The sequence below is a fragment of the Podarcis raffonei genome, chromosome 16 (assembly GCF_027172205.1).
Source record: "Podarcis raffonei isolate rPodRaf1 chromosome 16, rPodRaf1.pri, whole genome shotgun sequence".
NCBI classification, from domain to species: Eukaryota; Metazoa; Chordata; class Lepidosauria; order Squamata; family Lacertidae; genus Podarcis; species Podarcis raffonei.
The window spans coordinates 39,600,040-39,624,852 of NC_070617.1; the positions used below are offsets into that span (position 1 = coordinate 39,600,040).

The window sequence follows — 24,813 nt, forward strand, 5'->3', positions numbered from 1 at the left end:
AACCAGTCTTGCAGGAACATACACAAACACAACGTGATCCATTGGGTAAACACCCTCTCGCTGTTATGTGGTTATGGCAGGAACTGTGGCTCTGAGCTGGATACGAAGACTGCATATACGTCAATGAAAAGGGCACCAACACAGAGGACCTGCAACAAAATGTGGTAACGTGGAACACTTCTGTTCAGGGTTCTAGCAAGCCAGTTACCCCATCTGCCAGGATACTCCATTCCATTCCACCCACCGTATCTCACTCAACAGTTTAGCATCTTGTAGTCACCAGGGATAGGCAAATCTGCCATTTTCAGGTCTCTCAGTTTTTTATTTTTCCTATCTTCAGTTTTCCACATTTCCACAGCAATTTCTTTTTTAAAAAATCATGAAAATTTCTCAACAATTTAATGTGAATTTCTCCTAATAAACACTTTGACTTACATGCACATTTTTGCCAGCTATCTTCACTAATACATTCATTTTTATGTAGTTTTCCCCAATATATGTATTTTTGTATACATTTTTGGGCTGAGCTTCCGTCTCAAGGCGATTTACACACAATTAAAAACACAAAAGCAACAAGTGCATTTAGAAGATTAAAACCATGGTGAAGACCCATTTATCCAGCTGGGAAAGGCTGCTGGAACAAAATACCTTTGACTCTTTCCAGGAAGTGCAGATAATGAGTGCTTGTTGTATCTTGAGGGGAAAGCTATTCCATACAACAGCAGCAGCCGCACTAAAACCCTGCTTAGAGTTTCTGCAGAGCGGGCTTCTGAGATCTTTGGAACTTGCAAGAGAAACTCTCCTGCCGACTGCAGCCACCTACTGGGTGTATAAGGGATAAGGCAGTCTCTCAGGTAACCTGGTCCCAAGCTGTACAGGAACTTTTAAGTCAGTATCAACACCTTGAACTTGGCTCGTTAGCAAAATGACAGCGATGCAAACCCCGTAAACAAGGCAAATATGCCCCAACAAGCAACCAAGTCACGGTGTTCTGCACCAGCAGAAGTGCCCAGATCCATCCCAAGGTAGCCCCACATAGAGCACACTGTAATGTCAGTATACTTAGGATACATAATGTTTAAACTATTGTGGTGAAGCTGGGGTTGCCTTTGTTCATGCGGTTTCAGATCTCTTGAGACATCCACGAGAGCTAGAAATTTTGTTCTTTTCCTTAGAAGCTGGTGAGGATGGCATGCTTTGTGTAACCTAGAAGTATTTTAAGAAAGTGACGGTACTGCATCCAAGCCAGGCATACAGGCTCTTAGTCCTTTCTGAGCCAACCACTTCTGTGTTTCCAAACACAGGGGAGGCGGGGAGAAGTCCCACGCTTTATGAAGAAATTGCACAATTTGCAAGTAAGTCTCCAATTAGCTGCCCACACAACTAACCTTTTGTGTTCCTAAAGCCTACTTTCCCTACAGTGGAGCCACTTGTACAGCCAAATGCTCAAGTCTCAGCTGCAAGAAGAAGGGGGGGCAGGAAATCCCCAAGCAAACCATGAATTGCAGCCAAAGCGAAACATATTTCAGGGCAGACAGAAACATCCTTCTTTGTAGCAAGAAAAAACCCCAAAACCTACAACTTTATTGGTACTGATTTCCAAATGCTGAGGATTGCACAGAACAAGAGACATATAATAATAAATGGAAGGAGGTGGGGGAGAAACTCCAGAAGTTTTGGACTACCACCTCATCAGCCCCAACCCAAACATGAGGACAGGACTGGTCTCGGAAAGGCTGCTGCAGAGGAACGGCTTAGGAGGCAATCTATTTGAGAGTTCTCTTGCCCAAGTCCTGCTGAAGTAGAACGGCGCTGAGCAGTGTTGTTCTGGAATGAGGCCCTCTGCTCAAAGGGCTCATTTGAAGGCGTTGATCAAGGGGACCCCCCGCGCAGGAAGCTCCTGGTGCAGCTGGCGGAAGAGCATGGCACACTGGTTCCTCTCCTGGGTCTTGCCAAGGCTGTGGAAGAGCCTGGCCTGGAGATAAAGGACATCTCGGAGCTGCTCCTTGCAGTCCACCTTGGCAAAATAGGTTTTGGCTTCGTTGAGGTTCAGGATAGCTGACTCCAGAGCTGTCGAAAAAGAGCAAAGTTTTTCTTCTCCTGCTTAAACATTTGTCTTGTTTGTTTCATAAAATCCATATATTGCCCAGCTGTTAACCCCCCCCCTCAAAGATTAAACAGTGAAATATATTAAAATGCAGTTGATTAAATAGATTATAAAGCCAGTTGCCCATCTGGGCCTTCGGGATTCTGCCTGAACCAAGCCTCCACCAGCCACGCCTCTCCTTGGCCCTGCTCTGTCCCCTTCCCATATCACTTCCCTGGCTGGACTGTGGCCCTGAGCGGAGGACGGAGGGTGGTGTGCGTACCCAAGGGATGCCCTTGAAGGCCTGTGCCTCTTGGGCTGAGTCCTCCCACCTGCAATATATCGTTCCACTCGCATGCCTATGGAATAGAGATGAGGAGGTGCAAGGAGAGTTCTTACCTTCCGCCTTCTTCTGAGGAGGGTAGGAAGCAGCAGAGGCGACCTGGCACTTGGCCACCAGGAAGATGGCAGCTCCTTTGTCCAGCACTGCCCCGTGAGCCAGGATGGGCTCGATCGCCATGTGCAAAATGCTCAGCGCTTGCTCGGGAATGCCAAGGATTAGCTGGAAGGGAAGCGGGAGCCCCAAATGTCAGGCAGAGATCATCACCTGCTGGTTTAGATTTCGCTTTGCTGAATTAGGTATTGTGTAGAAGTTAAAACGGGGTTTGGGGAACTTGTGACACTCCCAGGTGTGAGTGGACTACAATTCCCACCATCCCCAATGGCTGGCCGCGCTGGCCGGGACTGATGGGATTTGGAGTCCCAACTGCAGATTATGTTGGTGAACGGCTGTTTTAGATCCCACATCCCAAGGTCATTCACTAAGCCCAAGTACAGGAGAATGAAATAAATGCCTATTATCCCCCCCTTTATTATAATTATTATAGATTTATATACATAAAAATATATATTTAATTACAGATAAAAATAAGAACCCTTGAAAACATAGAGCAATCATTTAAAAACAATTAAACATTGATAGATGCATTAAACTTATATGCATATGTAAGTTTTACCATTTCTTTTTGTGCATCGAATTTTAAACTGCAAGCCTCTTGGGGCAAGGGGCTGTCCCCTTACAGCACACTGATAGAACTGCATAAAGGAGCAGGAAGAACAAAGCAGGTACGGCTTGCACCTGTGCCAAATATACCTGGGAGAAAGCCAAGTTGAGGATGGTTTCAGAGGCCAAGTACTGGAGGCGGTATTCCTGGGACAGAGCCAGTGCCTGGAGCAGGACGGGCAGAGCTATTGTGTGGCACAGAGACCTCCAGTAGAGCTCAGCAATGGACAGGAGGACACTAAGTCATGCAGGAGGGAGCAAGGCAAGAAATACAACAGTGTGCGTAAGTAGAGGAGCGGGAAAACCCAACTCTTAGGAATGTAGGAAGCTACTGTCCATCAAGTCAGACCAATGGTCCCAATTGTCAAGTATGGCAGCAGTGGATCTCCAGGGTTTCATAGAGCCACAGAATTTAGAGTTAGAAGGGGCCCAAAGGGTAATAATAATAATAATAATAATAATAATTTATTATTTATACCCCGTCCATCTGGCTAGGTTTCCCCAGCCACTCTGGGCGGCTTCCAACACAATATTAAATACAATAATGAATTGTCCTTTGTTTTTTCCGGTGTTATGCTTTGCTGACTAGCTGTACGAGTTAATCTGGTCTGTGACCGTTTAATAAAATTTGATTTGAATACAATAATGCTTCAAACGTTAAGGGCTGCCTTCAGATGTCGTCTAAAAGTCTGGTAGTTGTTGTTCTCTTTGACATCTGGTGGAAGGGTGTTCCACAGAGCGGGTGCCACCACCAAGAAGGCCCTCTGCTGGGTTCCCTGTAACTTGGCTTCTCACAGTGAGGGAACTGCCAGAAGGCCCTCGGCGCCGGACCTCAGTGTCCGGGCAGAACGATGGGGGTGGAGACGCTCCTTCAGCTATACTGGACCAAGGCTATTTAGGGCTTTAAAGGTCAGCACCAACACTTTGAATTGTGCTCGGAAACGTACTAGAGTCCAACCTGCTACAATGCAGGAGATGCAGTCAAAGAATCCCCGACACATGGCCCATCCAACCTCTGCTAAAAAACCACCAATGAAAGAGAGTCTACAAATTCCAAGGTAGTCCATTCCACTGTCGAACAGCTCCTACCAGCAGAAAGTTCTTCCTGAGGTTCAGTTGGAGCTTGAAGCCTTTGGTTCAGGTCCCACCCTCTGGAGCAGGAGAAAACAAGCCTGCTCCATCCTCCATGTGACAGCCCTTCAGATATCACCTCTCCTCTTCTCCAGGCTAAACATACCCAATTCCCTCAACTGTTCTTCATAAGGCTTGGATTCCAGACCCTTGACCATCCTGGTCACCCTCCTTTACATACCTTCCAGCTTCTCAGCTGGGAACTGGACACAGGACTCCAGGTTGGGTCTGACCAAGGCAGGATAGAGCGGTGCTATTAGTTCCCTTGATCTAGACCAGTGTTTCACAAACCTGGGTCCCCAGCCATGTTGGACTGCAACTCCCATCATCCTTGACCACTGGTCCAGCCAGCTAGGGATGATGGGAGCTGTAGTCCAACAACAGCTGGGGACCCAACATTTGAGAAGAACTGGTCTAGACACTATACTTTCAGAGCGGAGACATACCTATTTCTACCTAGGGGTGCTGGGAACGAAATCCGGGACCTTCTGCCTACAAAACAGGTGCTTTACTACTGAGCCACAGGACCTGCCCAGCACTTGAGGCTGGTATTATAGCCCTTCTTGCAGGAAATGGAGAGAATAAAACAGAGGAAGCAGTGTGAAAGGAAGCACACTACAAGATATCTGAAGTGATTTACAACCAGAATAAAAAAAATAAAAATGCACAAGCATTTTATTCTTATTGTTAAAATAAATAAAATAAAATAAAAGTCTGAAGTGATTTACAAGCAGAGGAAAAAGACAATAAAATTAAAAATACACGAGCGTGTTTATAATGTAATCAAAATACTGGTGCTGCCCAAATGCCAGGAAAGCAAAACATTATTTGTTGGTGCTGAAATGAGGGCTGCCCTGATACCAGGTGGGCCTCCCTGGGGAGAGCATTCTGCATGCGGGGAGCTGCTACAGGAAAGCCCTGTCAGCTTCCCCCAGGCCCACGAAAGAGAGGGGCCACCCACGCAAGAGGCCCAGCAGGACCCTCAGCCTCTCCCCACGGCTGCAGGGCTACCAGAAGGCCCCCAGGGAAACTCGCCTTGGGAGCAACGGGCAGCTCAATGCTTACCTGATCACCATCTCGGTGTTCTTAATTTTCTGGCAGTGAATCAAGAGCTTCTGCAGGAGTTTGTGCGCCTCAGACATTTGATTCTGCGCTTTAAGCAGGATGGCTTTTCTGGAAGAGAGAATCCCAGGAGTCCCCAAAATGGAGTCTTATGCACCTCCAATTTGCAGTGATTTCAAGTGCTCAAAATCTCTTCCCTCAAAATCAAAGGGATGTCAAAAGTGCTTATTTTTGGCTGGATCAAGCGTAAGATTTTATTTACTTGTATCCCACATTTTAGCGCCTTACTGTCACCAACCACTAAAAACAATAAAGAAATAAATTCCTCATGTTCTTTTAAAAATATCTGAGAATTTAAATTTCTGCGGTTTAATTTAAAATTTTGTATATTGTTTGTTTTTTATCACAGTAAGCAGCTTTTTATCATAGTAAGCAGCTTTGAGACCTAGATGAAGAAAAGCAGGGTATAATTTTTCAAAATAAAATACAGACTTCTAACAGTTTAATGCAAAGAATGGATTGCAATGAAGTGTCAATAGTTTCTGATTCAACCCTAATGCAGGGGCTCCAAAACTGTGGTCTGCAAGTTTCATTCAGGTAGTCCATGCTGTGTCCATATTATATATTCATAGTGGTTTTTAATTGCATTTTAATTGCTTCTTTTATTTTTATTTATTTTATTTATTAAATTTATATAATGCCCTTCATCCAAGGATGAGTTTACAGTATAAAAACACAAAATTCATAACATAATAACAAACAAACAAATAACCCCTCTCTGAAAGGTCACAGAACTCAGCAAGGCAAAAGTCACCTCGCCATGGCAAGAGCCAATTGGCATTGGGCAACAGACTTTTCAGAAAGGGGGAGTTGGAAATTGTTTACTTTCCCTCTATTTATGGGCTCCCGGGTGGCATCCTGCCCTAACCAGAGCATTCACAATGCGGGTCCAGAGCAGAATGGTATGCAGAATGCAGCTTGCTCAGATGCTGCGGAGGGAGGGGGGCACGCAGAGGGGCAGGAAGGCCCAGGCCCAATCTCTGGCAGCACCGCCATTTTACAAAGGATTGGGTGGCAAGCGAGGAAAGACTGCCTGAGCTCCAGAAGAGCTGCTCCCAGCCAGAGAAGACAATACTTGGCTAGGGAGACAAATAGTAGAACTTGCTCCATCTAGCTCACACTGACTGGCAGCAGCTCTCCAGGGTTTCCCACAGGGGTCTTGTGCAGCTTCACCTGGAGACGCCTGGGATTGAACCTGGAACCTTCTGCACACAGAGTAGGTGGTCTGCCACAGATCTGTGGCCTTGCCTTTAGGGACTAAGGAAGCATCCCAGTTATGTTTCTCTCTCTTCTTAAAAGAAGCAAGTTTTTCCAAGCTCCTAGGGCTGTACGATGGGTAGTGAAACATCCAGCACTGGCAGTCCATGCACTCAATGGCTGAGGGCCAATGAGGCTTTTCCCAACTCATGCGGTAAAGCATTACTAATGCATGTACAAAATGTCTTGTGTATATTTTTTTTTTATTTCCTACAGTGTAACAGTGGGAAAAGCTAGCACAAGTAGATAGAAAGAAAGAAAGAGGAATACAATGCCTTATCCCACAGGCATTTTAATCCCATGTTAATGCTAATCCCGTTTCAAGGGGACATCAGAAGAGGCCCTTGTTCCTGCAGGTGTGTGATCTCTTACCTGTAAACCCCCTCGGTGCTATTCAGGGCTGTAATCCCAGCCACCAGGGAGCCAGCAACATGGTACTTGCCATCGTTCATAGCTCTGTCAAACTGGATCTTCTGGTCAAACAGCATCCACAGCTGGACAAGAACATTTCCAGATCAGGTTAAAAAGAAACAGGACAGGAGTCTTACTTACACACAGACCTCATAAAAATATGACATGCCAACATCATATAGGTATATATATTACAGAGGTACTAACATTTCAGCTTCTGCTTTCTTTGGCCTGACACAAATCAAAGGGTGCTGTAGCCAAGATGGCCATGACAGAACCCAGAGGATGGGGTGCTTGCTTTAGCAGAAAGGGTCAGGTATTGTTATCCTCCAGGATGCAGTCGTCTGGCATTACCGGTGTCACGTCCATGCACCCGGAAATCCTTTCTGATATTCCTGGATCAGGTGGCATCTCTTTTTCCAGTTCACTCATCCCTGCAGTTCCCTCCCTGTCCATTTACTGAAGGGAGTCTTTCGTCCAAGTCCTTTGCTTAACCATGTGCTGCGTGGAAGAGGACTTCCTCTTGCCTGCCCTGAATCTCATGCCAATCACCTTCCTTGGAGGACCAGGAGAGGAGGAGGAGAATCACTTTTCTTTCTTCACACCATGGATAATGGCATCACTTATCTCTAAACCAGGGCAGAGGAACCTGTGGCTCCTCCAGATGTTGCTGGATTGCACCTCCCACCTTCCCTGAGCACTGGCCATGCTGGCAGGGGCTGGAGGGAGATGGGAGCCCAACAGCATCAGAGAGGCACCATGTTAGCCTTTTTTCATCAGGTGAGCTGCTCCAGATCCCTGGTCACATTTGGGGTAGGGTTTTACTTTTCACCTTTTCCACTCGTCTTTCCCCAGCTGTACATTAGCCTTTTTGAGATGTGGGAACCAGAACTATTCTCACTCAAGTCTGCAGAGAGCTTCCTCCAGGTGAAGCATGGGAATTTAAGAGGTTAAGAAGGCCCCCCCCCCAAATCCTGGACACAGCAATGTTCAGAAATGCTACCCAAAGCAAGCTGAGAGTTCTTCTCCTTCTTCATCCCTATGTCATAAAAAAAAGATAAGTCTCTGCTCCCAAGGAGCTTACAGTCCAAACATTGGGCCTCACCTGTGCATGCTGACTGTTGGGAGGAAATCTCTCTTTTAGGTGCTTCAGTATTTCAGAGGCTGCTGTAAAATAGCCCTGACACAAACATACACAGAAAGACAAGACTGAAGTAAATGTTCAAGAAGTTGGTTCTCAAAATAGTAACCTTGGTGTCTATAGGAACTCCAAGAAAAATAAAAGATTCGGGGAACAATCCTGCTAAGGATAAGTGCTTTTAAGTCACATTAATTTCAACAGAAGTGAGAACTCTCTCACTGAAAGAGCCCTAACAGAACTTGCCTTTGACTGGACTCTGTACTTGACTATTTATCTGATTTCTTTTTTATTTCCTACCCTGCCTTTTTTCCATGCTATACAGTTTACAAGAAAAATAGAAAAATAATATAAAATGCCCCAAAATGAAACAGTCTGAAAATAAATAACTGATTAACACACCATTAAAACAGCAGCCTCTTGCAGATTATCAGCAGATAACTGATTTGAAGAGCAGTTTGTTTGTTTTTTCTTTTCATAGTATGGCCTACTTTGTCAGATGCAGAAATATAACATTTAAAATGGTTCTACCCAAGCAGGAGCTGTAGAACCTTCTGGGACCTGGGAACTATTCTCCATCACTTTTTCAGGTGGAACCCCCAAAGCACATCATGGCTATACTTGGGCAGTCATGGAAAGCTATCAAACATACGACACTTGCATGAGTATCCAACCACAGAGTTCACTTGACAAGGGGACTCCACAATGGGCAAGTGTCATCAATTTGCTGACGTCAAGGTGGTGGTCTGATGGGAGCTGCTCTTTCCCAGAACGGGAAACCGAGAACCCAGCCTCATCTTGGAAGTGGGCACCATCCACTGGTGTCCTGCATGGACTGTGCAACAGCTGAATTGATTGGTGGGTGAGATAGGAGTGCCACAAGGAGAAAAAGCAACCCTACTGGATGAGGTGGTGGGGCCTAAGGATGATTGAAAAGGCTTGGAAGTCTGACAGACAAGGGAGGCAAGCAAGCATGCTCACAGCAGATTCAGACGATGCCTGAATATATATTATTAGACATTATCTTAGGGCTACCATATGTCCCTACAACATTTGGGCTCAACAACTTTTGGGGTGTCCTGGTTTTTACTTTTTGAAATATGACAACCCTACATTATCTATACTTATAGCAGCCCCCATTCACCAAATGGCCCTAGGGTAGATTACAAGGCCATCATAACTAAAATCAAAACAAGACTTTTACTAAAATTGTAATAGTCATACCTCGGGTTACAGATGCTTCAGGTTGTGCAATTTCGGGTTGCGCACAGTGCTGAACCCAGAAGTACCGGAACGGATTACTTCCGGGTTTTGGCGCTTGCGCAGAAGCGCGAAACTGTCACCTGCGCGTGCGCAGACGGGGCGCTGCGGGTTGCGAATGTGCTTCCCACACGGATCACGTTCGCAACCCGAGTGTCCACTATATTAAAAACCACAGAACAAAGCAATAACAATATTAACAGAACAGCAAAAGGCTGGTGAAAAAAACTGAGCAGTCAGGAGAAGCCCAGGGGTGACAGATAATTCCTAGGCCTCTGAGGCTTTGGCACATCTTGTCCTCTCTCTTCCAGGAGCTAAAAGTTGGAGCAAAAGCTCTCTCTAGCAGCAAAGAGGTGTCTTTTGAGGGCTAAAGACAGCCAGAGACTTGCTCTACTAGTTTAAAAGCCAAATTTCTCCTTGGTCTTCCCAGGCCATCCCAGAGCCTTTTAGAACCAAGGTGCTGCTTCAGGAGAAGAGTGACCTCTCCCTCCAGCCTCCAGGAAGAAAAAGAACTGCCAGTTATGGAGCAAATGACTGTGTGGAACCAGAGCATGCAGTCACACACACACACACACACACACACACACACACCACCCACCTGCTCCGCGTGTAGTTCTGCCAGGTGGCACAGCACCACAGCAAACGATTCGGTGTTGTTCTGCTGCACGCCCACGTTCACGGCCTCCAGGCTGTTCATGCTCAGCAACATCTGGGCTTGTTGGAGGGCCATGGTGCTAAGGCAAGAGGAAGATTTGAGCACTGAAGGATGCTAGCCACAGACCCAGCACCTCGGGCTATGTGCAGAAGCATCTCATGTACTTTGCAGCAAAAAATAAAATAAAATCCTTTGCCAGCAAAAAATTTTAAAAATACTTTTTTTTGCATGTTACCCTTTTATTTTATTTTTGCAGAGTTTATTTCAGTTCTGCTGGTTGTGGGGATGACAGAAACTTTGTAGGGCAATGAATCCTTGCTTCTAACATCTGGAGATCTTCTCCAGCATTCCCTCAAACTGCTGAGGTTTAGTAGGGACATGTGAGATCTGCAACAGAATGTTGCAGCATGGGGTGCTGCCACCCGGTGCTCTTGGATACTCCATCCCACCCACCCAGGCCAAATTAATCAGCATTCCATCGCCACTGAGCATGCTCAGTTCTTTGGGACTTCCCTGTAGGTTCACTGCATCTTCTTCTGACAAAGTCAAGTTGTACATATAATGAATACAATAAGTTGGATTGAGCTGTTTTTTGTCTTCTCCCACCTGAAGCTGTTTCCCCCCTGGAGCATGTGGGCCTGCTGTGCAGCCCTGGTGAGACCTACGGCAAAAGGGAGGCATCATGCAACAGGGAGAAGACGAAGCCTCCGGGGCTGCCAACTATATTCAGATTTTTGGTACTTCTGCAGCTGATGGGGTTCTCCCAAGCCTGCTGGTCAATCTTCCTGTGCATGAGTGGTGCCACAATGGTTACATATGCAGCAGCACTCACAGCTTGAACACTGGAAATAGAAGGAATGGTTGCCCATAAGCTTCCGGGGTTTTAGAATTTTTATTTTTGCACCCACCCATTTTAGAAACTTTTGTTTTTAACTGACAGCAGAGATTATCAGGAAGCCTAAGTCTGTGGCCAATACCACATTCAGCAGCCTTTCCACATTTCTGCAGAATCAGGGCACGAGGCAGGCAGGCGCAAGCGGATGGATAAGGGTCTGCTCTACCTGCGACCGTACAGTCTCCAAATGGCCGTCTTCTGAGCAATGCTGATGTCAATGAGTTCGGACAAGCTGTGTTTCCAGTGCAAGAGGTCGGAGTCCTTTAAGGCGCCCATTAGTTTGTTGGCAGTCTTCCCCGCAAAAGCTCTTTGCTGAACCAAGGACTGGATCCCCAGGGAAGCTAAATACTAGGAGAAAGAAACAAAATAAACAAAGTCACAGAATTTGAAAAGGGAAGCAATTAGTCAATGAGAGCCCCAAGCAAACGACAAGAGTCAAGCTCGCAGGGCCAGAGTTTGGAGAAGCGATGCAGCTCAGCGGCAGAGTGCCTGCAGGAAGTCCCAGGTTCAGTCCCTGGCATCTCCAAGGACAAGGTGTGTTTGGGGGAGCAACTGGGAACAGGGTGCTTTTGGGTGTGTCACACCAGTTACAGAACCTTCTCCCTAGGGAGGGTTGCAGCCAAGCATCCAATGTATTTTTAAAAAAGGGAAATCTGCTGTGAATGCCCTTTACAGTTGTACAAACTGCAGTTTTGCTTATTGCTAACAGCCCTTAACACATTTAATCCAAGGGCTGTGTAAAATAGTTATAATGACAAAGGAATGGATAAATAAGGGTGGGAGAGACATACTGGCAATCCGAAATAGACGGCTTTCTTCACAGAGTGCTCCAAGAGCACACAGCTGTCCGACCTTTTCTGCTCCAAGATGTACAGCCAGCTCTGGAAAGTGAAGAGTTAAGGGGGGGGTGAATGAACAACACTGTTGCATAATAGTTTAAATCAGTCTTCCATAACTTGGTACCTTCTAGATGCTTAGGAGTACAGCATGTGCTGGCTGGAGCCGACGGGAGATGTAGTCAAAAACATTAGGAGGGCACCAGGTTGGGGAAGGCTGGTGCACAAACACAATAGAGGAGCAGTAGATTCTTCTCTTTTATAGATGCCTGCAAACTGCCTTTCAGGAGTCAAGCATGCCAAAAGTGAGCCTCACATTAAGAATGGATGCCAGTGGACCACAAATCAATGGGACCCACAAAGTTATGGTCATAGGTTTTGACAGTGGTTGATGCTGCTTCTGATGTTTCACAGCTTTAAAGATTTTATTCTGCCATTGAGGCAGGCATCTTCTCTCTCAGATTGGTGCCATTAAAGGGGAAGGAAAACCTATAAAAGCCAAGGCGTTTGCCAGTAAAGATTTGAGAACAGTTTAAACTCCTACAGGCGTTTAAGCTCCCAGTGCAGTGTTCAAATGGTTAAGGAATACAGATTGAGCAAAAGAATGCTTTTACACAGCCATACTTGTTACGGCCAGAGCCAGCTGGAGGCAAAGAATCAGCTTTTAAAACCTAACAAGTCAATTGTTTTCCTCGTTTCCTTTTTTAAACTAGATGAAACATGGGCTGGATGGAAACAACAGATCACAATTTTAAGCCGTTTAGTAAAACCAGCCAAGATTTTTGCAGACCTGCAGCCTGTCCGATCCTCAGAGTTAATGGCAAATAGGAACAGCATCTGTGAAGGCACCAGTAATGGAAAGGAAGTGAGCAACAGTTCTGTCACACCAGCTGAAAGCTTCCATCATCTTACCAGGCAATGCTGCAGGCAGACGTGGTCATTGGACTCCTGAGCGATCCGGATAGCTTCCTGAAGGGCGAGCTCAGCCTGCTGGCTACAGTCAAAGGAAACACAGAGGTAGCCAAGAATCTCTTCATGCAGACTCATCCAACCATGAGATGTTACAGGCAGGGAGGTGGAAAAACCCAGGGATCTGGTAGGAGCAGGCCTGGAACCGTCAGGGGCCAAAAAGATCATATCCCACTGTTGATTCCCCACCCCTCCCAGTGGACTTCAGGGTTAGCACTAAGTAGAATCTTGATGCTAAGAGCTGGGGGCGGAGCACTTCTGATCCACAGGACACTCTGGGACCTTTGCACGGAAATGCGACCACAGTGCAAGGGGTCAGCTCCGGAAGGCAGAAGCAGGAGTGGTAGCAACAGCAGCTGGGAAAATAGGCCAAGGGACCGGCTGGATATGTCTGTGTGGAGATCAGAATCAAGAGAGAGAAGACAATCCCTCTGCCCCCACCGGCACGCTAAGGTCCCCCCTTCTCCCTCCTTGGCTCATTGAAAAAGTGGCTGGCTCTCAAGTCTTGCTGGGGGCTCAGGGGGTGAGTTGTGCATCGTGTTTTAGAGAAACATTCAGTCTCAGTTGATTCATTTTCAGCACAGCAAGGAAAAGAACAAGTGAGCGAGATAACCACTTCATTTGTGTTAAAAACGTTTCATCCATTACTGGAATGACAAAGTTCAGAAAACATCCTTGATCAGGGCAATCCCGTCAGTTGCTGTTTATTTGTATAACTACATTTCATATCAATTTTTTTAATATTATTGAATGAAACTCAGTGAGTTTGGGTTGTATCCAGCTAGGCCACGCTCACTGTGGACCCACAGAAATCAAAGGAGTCAAGTCAAAGTCTATTCATTCAATGGGCCCACTCAAAGGCTGACTTCACTGAACAAATCATGTTACTCATGTTTCCCTCCATTAAAATGCTGGTGACGGTTTTCTTTCCAATTTCCTATTACTATTCTATTCTTTACCATCATTTTATCACTACAATTTTTAGTTTATTTTGTTCTATTTGTTTGCAGTTACCATTACCGCTAAGGAAGGGAATTGTAAAAGAGATTACCATATTGCATACCTGACCTCCCCGGAACCCCCTTGTGCAAACATCTTTACCTTCTGAAGGTGGCATGCTGAGAGGGCCTTCTTCCCCTCCCCCAAAAAGACAGAGAGCTTTTAAGTGCTCCGCCTTGCTTACCAGGCAAGTGCCGCTCAGCAAAGGGGCTCTGGGATGCCCTCGTGAGATCTTGTGGGATCATCTTGAGTTCACATGAGATCTCTCAGAGGGAAAGCAGCAATGTGGCAGATGGGGGGAGAAGATCTCATGCCAATTTGTGCAGCAGGAGGAACACAAAGCAACTCACTAGTGACCAAAGCGGCAGTGCAGTGCAGCCAAGTTGAGAGCTGCGTATCTCAGGCTCCGCCCACAGCCTTCATCGCCGTTGCTTTTGCTTTCTGCGCCGGTGAGAATCAAGCGGTCAAAGTAGTGAAGGAGACTGTGTGTTGAACTGAAGACATCTTGGACCCGAAGGCCATTCAAGTAGCTTAAATAATGCTGGAAGTGAAAACAGCAGCAAACAGCAGCTTGTGAGTGATCAGAGGCAACTGCAATGGCCACATTGAACACAGATTTAGCGCAAAGTAATTTAGTGAAAGGGACGTGGGTGGCGCTGTGGGTAAAACCGCAGTGCCTAGGACTTGCCGATCGTATGGTCGGCGGTTCGAATCCCCGCGGCGGGGTGAGCTCCCGTCGTTCGGTCCCAGCTCCTGCCCACCTAGCAGTTCGAAAGCACCCTTAAGTGCAAGTAAATAGGTACCGCTTTATAGCGGGAAGGTAAACGGCGTTTCCGTGTGCTGCGCTGGTGCCGGTTCGCCAGAGCAGCTTCGTCACGCTGGCCACGTGACCCGGAAGTGTCTGCGGACAGCGCTGGCCCCCGGCCTCTAGAGTGAGATGAGCGCACAACCCTAGAGTTGGACACGACTGGCCTTCGGGCAGGGGTACCTTTACCTTTACCTAATTTGGTGAAAGGCTGCAAGGTCACCCAATGATAAATCTAGGGGCCGTGAGGCCAAGAATCTGGTGGGCTAATTTCAAACCACAGTACTTTCCACTTTCCTTATCACTGCGGTCCCCAACCACGCGCTCCTCTTTTTCCTGCCCATTCCCTCTTTCTCAATTTCCCACCCCCTCCTCCTTTCAGCATTCTGTACCAATTCCCATTGCTTTCCCAGGTGCCCTACCTTTCCTAGCTGCTAATTTGTTGACACGTTCTTCTTTTCTGTATGCCCTCCTTTTGAAACAAGGCACCTCAACCAACGACAGCTCTGCTGTCTGACCTGCCCAGGACATACTAGCTCAGCCAATGATGGTCAGGGATGTCACTAAAACTGTTACCAGTGCTACCAACACCAAACTGCTGAGTGTGCTACAGTACAGATTACACCAGACTGCCGGGGGGGGGGGGAACCCAAACCAAACTTACCGCTTCAGCAAAATCTGGGTTAAATTTTAACAAGCTGTTCAACTCCTTTTGCAAAGATGCTGGAGAGAGAGCTTTGGTCTCATCATTTTTCAATAAAGATGCCTGGAATTAAATTAAAAACCTGTCACTTGAGCAACCAGACAAAGACAAGCATGAATTTGCTGGGATTAAAAACCATTTAATTTTATTATCACCACAGCAACAGAATCCCTTCTATATCAGGAAGAAAAGGGTGGTTGACAGCATGTTTACAAATTGCCATGGAGAGATTTAGCCAAAGCTTCGTTAGGCTACACTCAAAAGAGAGGCTCTTGCTAATTTGATTACGAAGATGAAAAGCGGGCTTAAGGGATTCAGGCAAGAATGGCTCTCAAACATGCCTTTCACTCTAGAATCCAGATGTCAATGCAACTGAACTCAAAGGTTGGGATCCAAAGCCCTTTGAAATTTTCAATCACATCAAGAATATATTTTACTTTAAAAACCGTTTCAGAACTCCAACAGAGTGAATAGGTATTAGGGTGTGAGGAAAGAGGACAGACCTCACATGGCATTTTAAAGACACTAAGAATGGAGCATGCAAATGTGTCTGGGGATAACCAGGTGCCACCATGGAAAAGCCCCCCTCCCCAGAAGCCACACCTTTAGCTCACCCAATTGGCAGGTTTAATAATAACTATTAACATACCTGTTGAGAGAGGAAGTATTCTGCTTGCTTCTGTGACAGCGGGCCATTGCAAGATATTTCTTCCTCCCTTGAGACAGAGCAAAAGACCCACTGTGAAATTCCCTCAGAATTCTAGCCTGCTAATAATTACAAGACCACCTTACCCCAAGACTGCCAAAGAGGCTGAAATGGCTTTTCTATATGCTCAGCCTATTGAATCATAAATGAAGAAGTCCTGGGGGGTCAAACACTACTTCTGGCCTGAACCACTCACTCACTCATTTTCAGCCCCTCATTTGCAATATGGGTGTAATATCGACAACCTCCATGTCTTCCCAGGGTTGTTGTAAAAAAGATTGAGATAATGTGCCTTAAGGAGTGGGGGGAGGTGGAAAATGAGCTCAGAGATACAGCACGTTTTGCAGGAGGAAGATCCTAGATTCAATTCCTGGCATTTTCTGTTAGAAGGATCTAGTCACAGATGGTGGGAGAGACCTTTTCTCAAGATTCTGGATGGATTTGCTGTGCCAATTAATGGTTCCTCACTATCTTGGAAAAAAGGGACAAGTGAGGTGCCGCAGGGTTCTGTCCTGGGCCTGTTGCTGCACAATATCCTTATAAACGACTTGGAGGAAGGAATTGAAGGGATGCTCATCAAATGTGCAGATAACACAAAGCTGGGAGGGGTAGCTAATGCCACAGAAGACAGAACTGGGATTCAAGATGGCCTTAATGGATTGGAGAACTCGGCCCAAACTAACAAAATGCATTTCAATTGGGACAGATGTAAAGTTCTACACTTGGGCAGGAAGAACCAGCTGCACAAATATAAGATGGGTGATATCTGGCCTACCGGTAGTACCTGTGAAAAGGATCTAGGGGTCTTAGTAGACCACAAGCTTCACGTGAGTCAACAGTGTGATGCAGCAGCAAAAAGGGCTAATGCTCTTCTAGGCTGCATTAACTGAAGTCAAGTCTAATGTTCTAATCAAGGGAAATTATAGTCCTGCTCTATTTTCCCTTGGTCAGACCACAGCTGGAGTACTGTGTCCAGTTCTGGGCGCCACAATTTAAGAAGCATATGGACAAGCTACAATATGTGCAGAGGAGGGCAACCAAGGTGATCAAGGGTCTGGAAACCAAGCCTAATGAGGAACAGCTGAAGGAATTGGGTTTGTTTAGTCTAAGTGTGAGATGAGATATGATAGCCATCTTCAAATATCTAAAGGGCTGTCACATGGAGGATGCAGCAAGCTTGTTTTCTTCCGCTCTGGAGGGTACGACCCAAACAAGTTACAAGAAAGAAGATTCCAACTAAACACTGGGAAGAACTTTCTGACGGTAAGAGCTGTTTGACAGTGGAACAGACTCCCACAAGAGGTGGTGGACTCTCCTTCCTTGGAGATTTGAAAGCAGGGATTGGATGGCCATTTGTCATGTATGATTAAGTTGAAATTCCTGCACTGCAGGGGGTTGGACTAGATGACCCTCAGAATCCCTTTCAGCTCTACAGTCCTATGATTCATGTGGCTGTGCTGGCAGCAGCTGATGAGAACTGGGAGGACACCAAGCTGACAAAAGCTGCTGGAAGGGTTTATTTATCAAAGCAGGGCAGAGACAAGTTTTAGAAACAAATCTTAGAAGCTTACCTGAGAGGCCCATCAAATTCATCTTTCTCCATCTTCCCTTCCAGCTCCCCACAGTGGGTCAGTTCCATCTCAGTCTCGTCTCCTCCGCTTTTCTTCTCATCATTTTGGAAGTACTGCTGAAGAGCTGTGTAAAGCTTGTACACTTGGCTGAATGAGAGCTTGTTGTATGCCAGGATCATGTGGCGCAGGAACAAGCCTACAGAGAGAGGGGGGCAGGATCTGTTTCTTGGAGTGTATTAAGATGTCTTGATCTCCATCAAATCCTGCAGTACCCACTCACACCACTATGGGGAGACAGTCCTTATAACCAAGATAAGTGTACTCCACGCTAAAAAATTTTTTAATCTCATGCCCAAATAAACTCTAATTTTGCACTCTGGATGAATGATGCAGCTTAAGCAAAGCAAATCCACCTTGTTTTGCATAGCTTGTTCTGGTCATGAATAGTGGTTAGGAGCTCAGTGGCTCACTTAACATGCAACTCCAATCACTAGAAACCATATTTAACCATACCATTGGCTTCTGAGATTTTAACTAACATTTCCCATCCACTTTTCTGTATATCTTCACAGGCGTAAGGATCAGAAACCAGTACAGACTCAACTCATAGAGAACTGAATTCTTTGCTCTCCAGTTTTCCTTTACTCCCACAGACTTTCAGCAAATGTATAAACCCACCCATTCCTTTTGGACCTCTTTGCTAGCCACTCGTTTTATAGAAAAGTTTCCCTAAGACAGTAAAGAATTCTCAGATCTCCTCATCTCAAACCAAAAGGCTTCTTTTTCCTCTTTCTCCCTCACACACAGTTACAGAAAGGTAGCCGTGTTGGTCTGCCATAGTCAAAACAAAATTTTTTTTTCCTTCCAGTAGCACCTTAAAGACCAACTAAGTTAGTTCTTGGTATGAGCTTTCGTGTGCATGCACACTTCTTCAGTGTGTATCTGAAGAAGTGTGCATGCACACGAAAGCTCATACCAAGAACTAACTTAGTTGGTCTTTAAGGTGCTACTGGAAGGAAAAAAATTTTTTGTTTTGTCCCTCACACACAGTTTCCTCCATGGTCTCCACTAGTGAAAACATAAATGAAGGGCTGCTTCTCACCTTACAAAAATTGGCACACTGAAGTCACTAATCAAAACCATGTTTTGTGCAACGCGCAGGTATTGAGAAACTGCACCTTGCTGGAGTTTTAAAAAACTTATCAGTGCAAAATATAATCAGATGTGATAAGCCACACATATGACTCTTTGTAATGTTAGAAACAGCTTTACCTTGAAAATAGGAGGAAAGTGAGAGAAGCCCTGCTTTCTTTCCCCTGCCCAGGAAGAAGAGGTGAGCACTGTGGGCCCAGGACTCTGGCAGCCCCTAAGGATAAAGAGGCTCTCCAAGGTTTTTACATAATAAATGATACAGTACCTACAACGCTGGTTTTGTGAACTTCTGGTTCTGTTCCACTGAATGCCTCCGAAAGATCATCAAAGAATTGTTCCATATCTTTCAACTCCCCTCCTGCCATTAGCTTTATTCTGCAAGTGATACCACCACACAGAGAGTCAGGTCATGTCCATCCAGCCCAGTTCTGCCTACTCACATTGGCTGAAGCTCTCCAGGAGTCTTAGGCACAGGCCCTTCCCATCACTTGCTACCTGATCATCTCAACTGGAGATGTCCTGGACTCAACCTGGGACCTTCTGCATGCAAACCATATGATAGTCCACCAAGCTATTGTCCTCTCCCCAAAGAATAATGTGGGGAAAGGGGCAGGGGGCAGCATTCATTTAGAAAGTGGCATTAAAATTAGAGCACTCTGAAATAATAATATTAATTATTATTATTATTATTATTATTATTATTATTATTATTATTATTATTATTTTAAGAATTATGTGCCAAAGAACAAGGCCAGAAACAGACTCGGTTAAAAACAACCAGCTCAACAATCTGTATAATTTTCTGTGTATACAGAGCACTTGGGCGAGGATACTAAAATGCTAGAAATGACACCATTCCATCATGCTACGCTGTTAGTTTTTTGGGATTTATCGGTAGACAAGTTCTCCACACCTTTAAACTCTATAAGCAAGCATTTGCAAAGAGAGCTTTAGGTTGTTTTTTTTTTAAAGTTTCAAATAAATGACTTTAAAAAATAAATAAATAAATAGGTGTTATACAAATCTGTAGCCAGGATCCAAAGAACTACATAATTAACTCTATTATTAGAACTTTTTAAACAGTATTCTGAAAGTGACTTCCAAAGCAATTTGTGATATGACATGAGGGCAGAGATGTTTGTTTTCCCAAGACCATCCCACAGAACATGTGCCCACCAGAACCCTCAGAGTAGCTATTTAGCTCCTCAACTATATGTCATTTTCTCCCAACAGTTGCCAAAATAAATTTTATAAGTCAGTGTTCCAATCCTTATTTTCATTTGCCCAAGGGGAGATCATTCTGGGGGAGGGAGATTTCAGCTGGAACATATGTGGTGTGACTCCCCTCCCATAAGGCTTTTCTATAAAGGTTATACAAAGTCCTATATAAACAAATGCAACTACAGTGGTGCCCCGCAAGACGAAATTAATTCGTTTCGCGAGTTTTTTCTTCTTGCGAGTTTTTTGTCTTGCGAAGCACGGTTTCCCATAGGAATGCATTGAAAATCAATTAATGCGTTCCTATGGAGACCGCCTTCAGACCAAGTCCGGACCTCTTCTGAAGGCAGGCCGGGGGAGAACGGCAAGCTCTGGGGACAGAGGTGAAGGGGCAGCACTCCTTCGCCTCTTTCCTCAGACCTCTTCTGTAGGCAGGCGGGGGGAGAAGGGCTTTTCTTCCCACCGCCAGCCTTCAGAAGGCTGTTCTGAAGGCTGGCGGTGGGAAGAAAAGCCCTTCTCCCCCCACCGGACTTCAAAAGGGCTGCGTGAAGTCCGGCGGGGGTCCAAGGGATTCCCTCCCAGCCCGCCCCGCTCTGCTGAAGTTTAGAGGGAGCCTGTGGGGAAAAACTCAAAAAAAATTTCGTTTTGCGAGAAAGGCCCATAGGAAAATTTGTCTTGCGAAGCGGCTAAAAAATCAGAAAACCCTTTCGTCTTGCGCGTTTTTCGTTTAGTGAGGCATTCGTCTTGCGGGGTACCACTGTACTTCAAATTTTTAAAGAACAGGATATAAGAGATGTCTGGAGTGAGCTAAACCCATCATACATATTTATAGTAAGTTCTAAATTCCAAGTGCCTATTCTGATGTAGCCAAAGCAGTACCATTCTTGCATTAATTAGTATTTATTGTTGTGTATTAATTGCTTCCTAAAAATGTCCCAGTTCAATGTAGAAAATATAATAAAAACAGTTAAAAACAACAGATTACTTTAAATACAATACAAAAATAATACATATGGCAGAGACCTATTCATTCAACTGGGACAGCTTGAGAGAGTGGAGGGCTAGCCCTTGAAGTAGGCCTCACTCCACACCAACAGGCAATCACTCCTGAGGAGCCCATAACTGGACATTCTCTGGAGACTCCAGAGGAGGGAGGAGCACTTTCCATTAGCTGTCTGGTGAAAGAGAGGGAACCCTATTGCTGTGCCTTATGCAGAATGAAGTTGCGGGGGGGATAAAAAGCCTTAGAGAGAAGGATGAACATCCAGAGGAGGAAATAGGCTGGATGCCTAAACAAGGCGCTTCTACAGAGATTGGATATGGTTCTTGCTTCCCCACTGGAAGCTTTCTTCAGGCTGGGCCTAGACAGAGCCCCCTGTCAAACACCTGGAGAGGCATAGAAGCCCTCCATTTCAGAATAAACCTGCCCCCTGTTGGAGGAGAGCCTCCCCTGGAACTCTTAGGCAGCTCTAAGATCTGACTTGCTGGGATTTAGGACTGACTCCTGAACGAAATGAACTAGAAAAGGGAGAGGGAGACCTGGACACTCTGAAGAAAGAACTACAGTGGTACCTCGGGTTATGAAATTAATTCGTTCCGGAGGTCCATTCTTAACCTGAAACCATTCTTAACATGAGGCACGCTTTCGCTAATGGGGCCTCCCACTGCTGCCAGCGCACGATTCCCGTTCTCATTCTGGAGCAAAGTTTGCCATCCAAGGTACTACTTCCGGGTCAGCAGAGTTTGTAATCCGAAGTGTTTGTAACCCGAGGTACCACTGTACACTCAAGCAGACTCCTGGAAGAAGAGGCATCATCAAGCTTTGGGAAACCTCTCACACCCATGGTTTGCATAAGTACACCTGCACGTGATGGGGGATGGGAGGGGGGAACCCTAAAGTGGGGGGAAAACTAAAAAGCAGTCCAATGAGGTTTGAGCATGCTGAGTGGCCATGCAATATTGACTATTAAGGGCAGGGAGAGAAGGAAAGACAGGAAAACTGGGCTGGGGAATTGATAGAATAGAGTTTCCTGGAAAATGGCTTTGTTGGCTTACTGCATATAACCAGAACATTCTGCACTGCCCTTTGGTTTGCCCACTTGTTTAAGCAGCCACATTACTCTGTTTCAGGTTACTTAGACAATGCGAACTTTAGATCAAAAGTTACTAAACCTACTACTACGTCAATTTATCTTGTCCTTAACTACATACTTGTTTAATTCTGCTTGAAAAGTATTCAGGGTTAAGATTAAGAACTCTCATCTCAATTATGCTTATGGAAAGAACAAATGAACTTACCTTATTTGAACAGAACTCGCTAAGTGAGGGCAGCATTCTTCAATAGCCTTAATCAAGCGAGACAGTGTCATATCAGGCCCCTAAATAAAGCACATGGAGAAACACGAAATAGTTAACAGTAATTTCTAAATGAATACAAAAGTAAACTGTACCAGCTCCAACATCTATAGCAATCTATACTACTACAGGAAAGAATGTGCCCAACTTTGCTTGTTGCACTTGCACTACAAGAATTCCCAAGCTGGGTAATGAAGGAAAAGAAAGATCACGAATAGCTCCCTATGCATCCAAAGAACCCTACTGAAACTCCGCCTTCCTTGCAGCTATGAAGGTGCAGCAGCCCTGTCTTCTTCACCTGGTCACTCTGGCGCCGCCATCAAAGGCAGTCCTACTCCCAATGCCCATCCACTGTATCTCCAGTGAAGAGGGGCCAGAAAAGATAAGAAGAGAAGAGCACTGCCAGAGCTAAACAAAGGAAAACCCTGACACCTCTAGTGAAACCTGACCTACCTCACAGGGGTGTTGTGAGGGAGAGAGAACCATGCACACCACCTTGAGCTCCTTGGAAGATGAAGGTGGCATATCAATGCAAACAAATAACAAACCATCAGCTTTCGCCGACGACATGAATCTGATGCCCCGTGTATGTAGGTGTGTGTTGGATAATAAGCGGCGAGGAGAGAGAGGAATTAAGTGCATCAGGGACAGAGCTAAACCCGCGTCCGACAGCGCGGCCACTCGCCCAAGTGCTGCCCCGGCCGACCCCCCGACCCCCGCTTCCCTGCCCCACCTGCAGCAGAGGCAGCAGCAGCCGGTTGAGGCGCCGCCTCTCGAGCAGGCTGAGGTGCGGCCCGGCCCGGCCCAGCTCGCCGATCAGCACCAGCAGCGCCATCTTGTACGGAGTGACCCAGTCCTTGATGCCGAAGACGTTGGCGTGCACCACCCCGTTGGTCATCATGGGGTTGAAGTACAGGCTCTCGTGCACGCTGGCCATAGCGCCGCTCCCGGCTCAGCGGCGGGCAGAGACCAGCGACGCACGCACCGGCGCTGCGCAAACGCCGCCGTCACCCCGGCAACCGCGCCTTCGTCCCGAGCCGCCCCGGCGCGAAAAGCCCAGGAGCCAATCAGAGCGCGGCTTCAGTACGGCGTACTTCTGGGTTGAAGTGGAAACGCGGGGCGCGATGTGAAAGGTTCCGCGTTGCTTTGGTTCCATGTCAGGGGGAAAAGGTAGGGTATGTAAATAAATATAAAATCATAACAGGGCTGTTCTGGCTTGGTCATTTACACAGAATGGAAGAGCTAGCCGCTAGGCAAACCAACCATGCATTACAAATATGTCTACAAGCATGACACGAAGGTTGGCAACAGCGACCCCTCCTGTGCTACTCTCTTGCAGACGACAGCAGTGCCTGGAGACAGGCGGTCAAGTCGTGTATCCACGGTAGTGACTAAAGGAGGAATGACCGCTGGGAGGAGCGCAGTGAAGAAGAAATGCCATGCTGCATCAGCGCCAGCACAACCAGATACCTTCATCTGCCCAGCTAAGGTTGCCACCCGTCTTATATAATACAGGACTGCCCTGTATTTCAGTGTAAAATTCTAGGTCCTGTATTGAATCAATATAGGTCCTATGTTGAATCAATACAGGGCACAGTTTGTCCTGTATTTCTGCTCTGCTGTGAGCTCTCTCTCTCTCTCTCTCTGCCGTAACTTGGGAGAGAGAGAGGACCTGAAATACAGAACAAAACTCTATCAATACAGAACGTAGCATTTTACGCTGAAATACGGGACAATCCTATATTATATGGGACAGGTCACAACTGTACATGGAGGCAGCAGATCTGATCTCCAAGGAATGCATTGCCTGCTCTTGCTGCAGTGGTGGTAGCAACAACTGTGGTGTGCTCCTTGGTCGCTGGATGTGCCTCCTCCTTAACAGCTCCACCCCCACCCCCCGCAATGCCATCTCTACAGCGGCCTCTCAGCATAGGATCATAGAATTGCAGAGTTGGAAGGGACCCAAGGGTCATGTAGTTCAACCTCCTGCAATGCAGGAATCTCAGCTAAAGCATCCATGACAGATGGCCATCCAACCTCTGCTTAAAAACCTCCCGGGAGTTTTCAAGGTATGAGCTTGAAAATACACACTTCGTCAGATACTTCAGCCTTATAACTGTTGAGGACTGTTATGGCCAGTTGGTTCCACAGGGAAGGGCAAGGGATTCTTAAAGGGATAGATGACCAAAATTAATTTCTAATTGCATTCTATACAGGATCTTAAAGTAGCTGTCTTATTGCAGAAGAATTTTAGAAATACACTTGAAAGAGAAGTTGCTGAATTACAACTCCTTACCAAACTAAAAACTATGGAGCGACCTGATCTGAATGGAGATATTGGATTCATGTCCCATTATACAAACTAAAGGTAAATTACTGGAATGATTAAAAAAGATCTTTTCATATTTCATCTTGTTATTTATTCCGAATGAAACCTGCACACAAACAAGCAACTTCCTTGGGCAGACAACATCTGCTCCC

General features: G+C 46.0%; 1 protein-coding gene across 3 annotated transcripts; it reads right to left on the bottom strand.

Annotated features, from left to right (window-relative positions):
- Positions 1-1,563: 1,563 nt before the first annotated feature.
- Positions 1,564-23,334, bottom strand: LOC128404340 (anaphase-promoting complex subunit 5). 3 transcript variants are annotated; one of them, XM_053369853.1, is made up of 17 exons: positions 23,066-23,333; positions 22,276-22,355; positions 19,025-19,134; positions 17,608-17,803; positions 15,980-16,046; positions 15,292-15,393; positions 14,173-14,363; positions 12,767-12,848; positions 11,810-11,899; positions 11,185-11,366; positions 10,067-10,202; positions 8,176-8,250; positions 7,032-7,153; positions 5,346-5,453; positions 3,240-3,387; positions 2,486-2,648; positions 1,564-2,070 (listed from the first exon to the last, which is right to left on the bottom strand). In XM_053369853.1, exons 1-17 carry the CDS (start codon positions 23,267-23,269, stop codon positions 1,856-1,858), a joined length of 2,271 nt encoding a protein of 756 aa, XP_053225828.1. In that variant the 5' UTR covers positions 23,270-23,333; the 3' UTR covers positions 1,564-1,855. The 3 variants fall into 3 exon arrangements, with proteins under 3 accessions (XP_053225828.1, XP_053225829.1, XP_053225830.1); XM_053369854.1 differs by lacking the exon at positions 5,346-5,453 and having other exon boundaries at positions 23,066-23,334; XM_053369855.1 differs by lacking the exons at positions 19,025-19,134; positions 22,276-22,355; positions 23,066-23,333 and adding an exon at positions 18,710-18,964.
- Positions 23,335-24,813: the final 1,479 nt, after the last annotated feature.

What these genes read in the sequence shown, in the direction of transcription:
- LOC128404340 (XM_053369853.1), bottom strand. Translation starts at nt 23,269, where the DNA reads ATGGCCAGCGTGCACGAGAGCCTGTACTTCAACCCCATGATGACCAAC. An exon ending in ACCCAGATTTTGCTGAAGCG is followed by an intron (nt 14,364 to 15,291) that starts GTAAGTTTGGTT and finishes TTTCACTTCCAG; the next exon opens with CATTATTTAAGCTACTTGAA. An exon ending in CACTGCCGCTTTGGTCACTA is followed by an intron (nt 12,849 to 14,172) that starts GTGAGTTGCTTT and finishes CTTTGACTGTAG; the next exon opens with CCAGCAGGCTGAGCTCGCCC.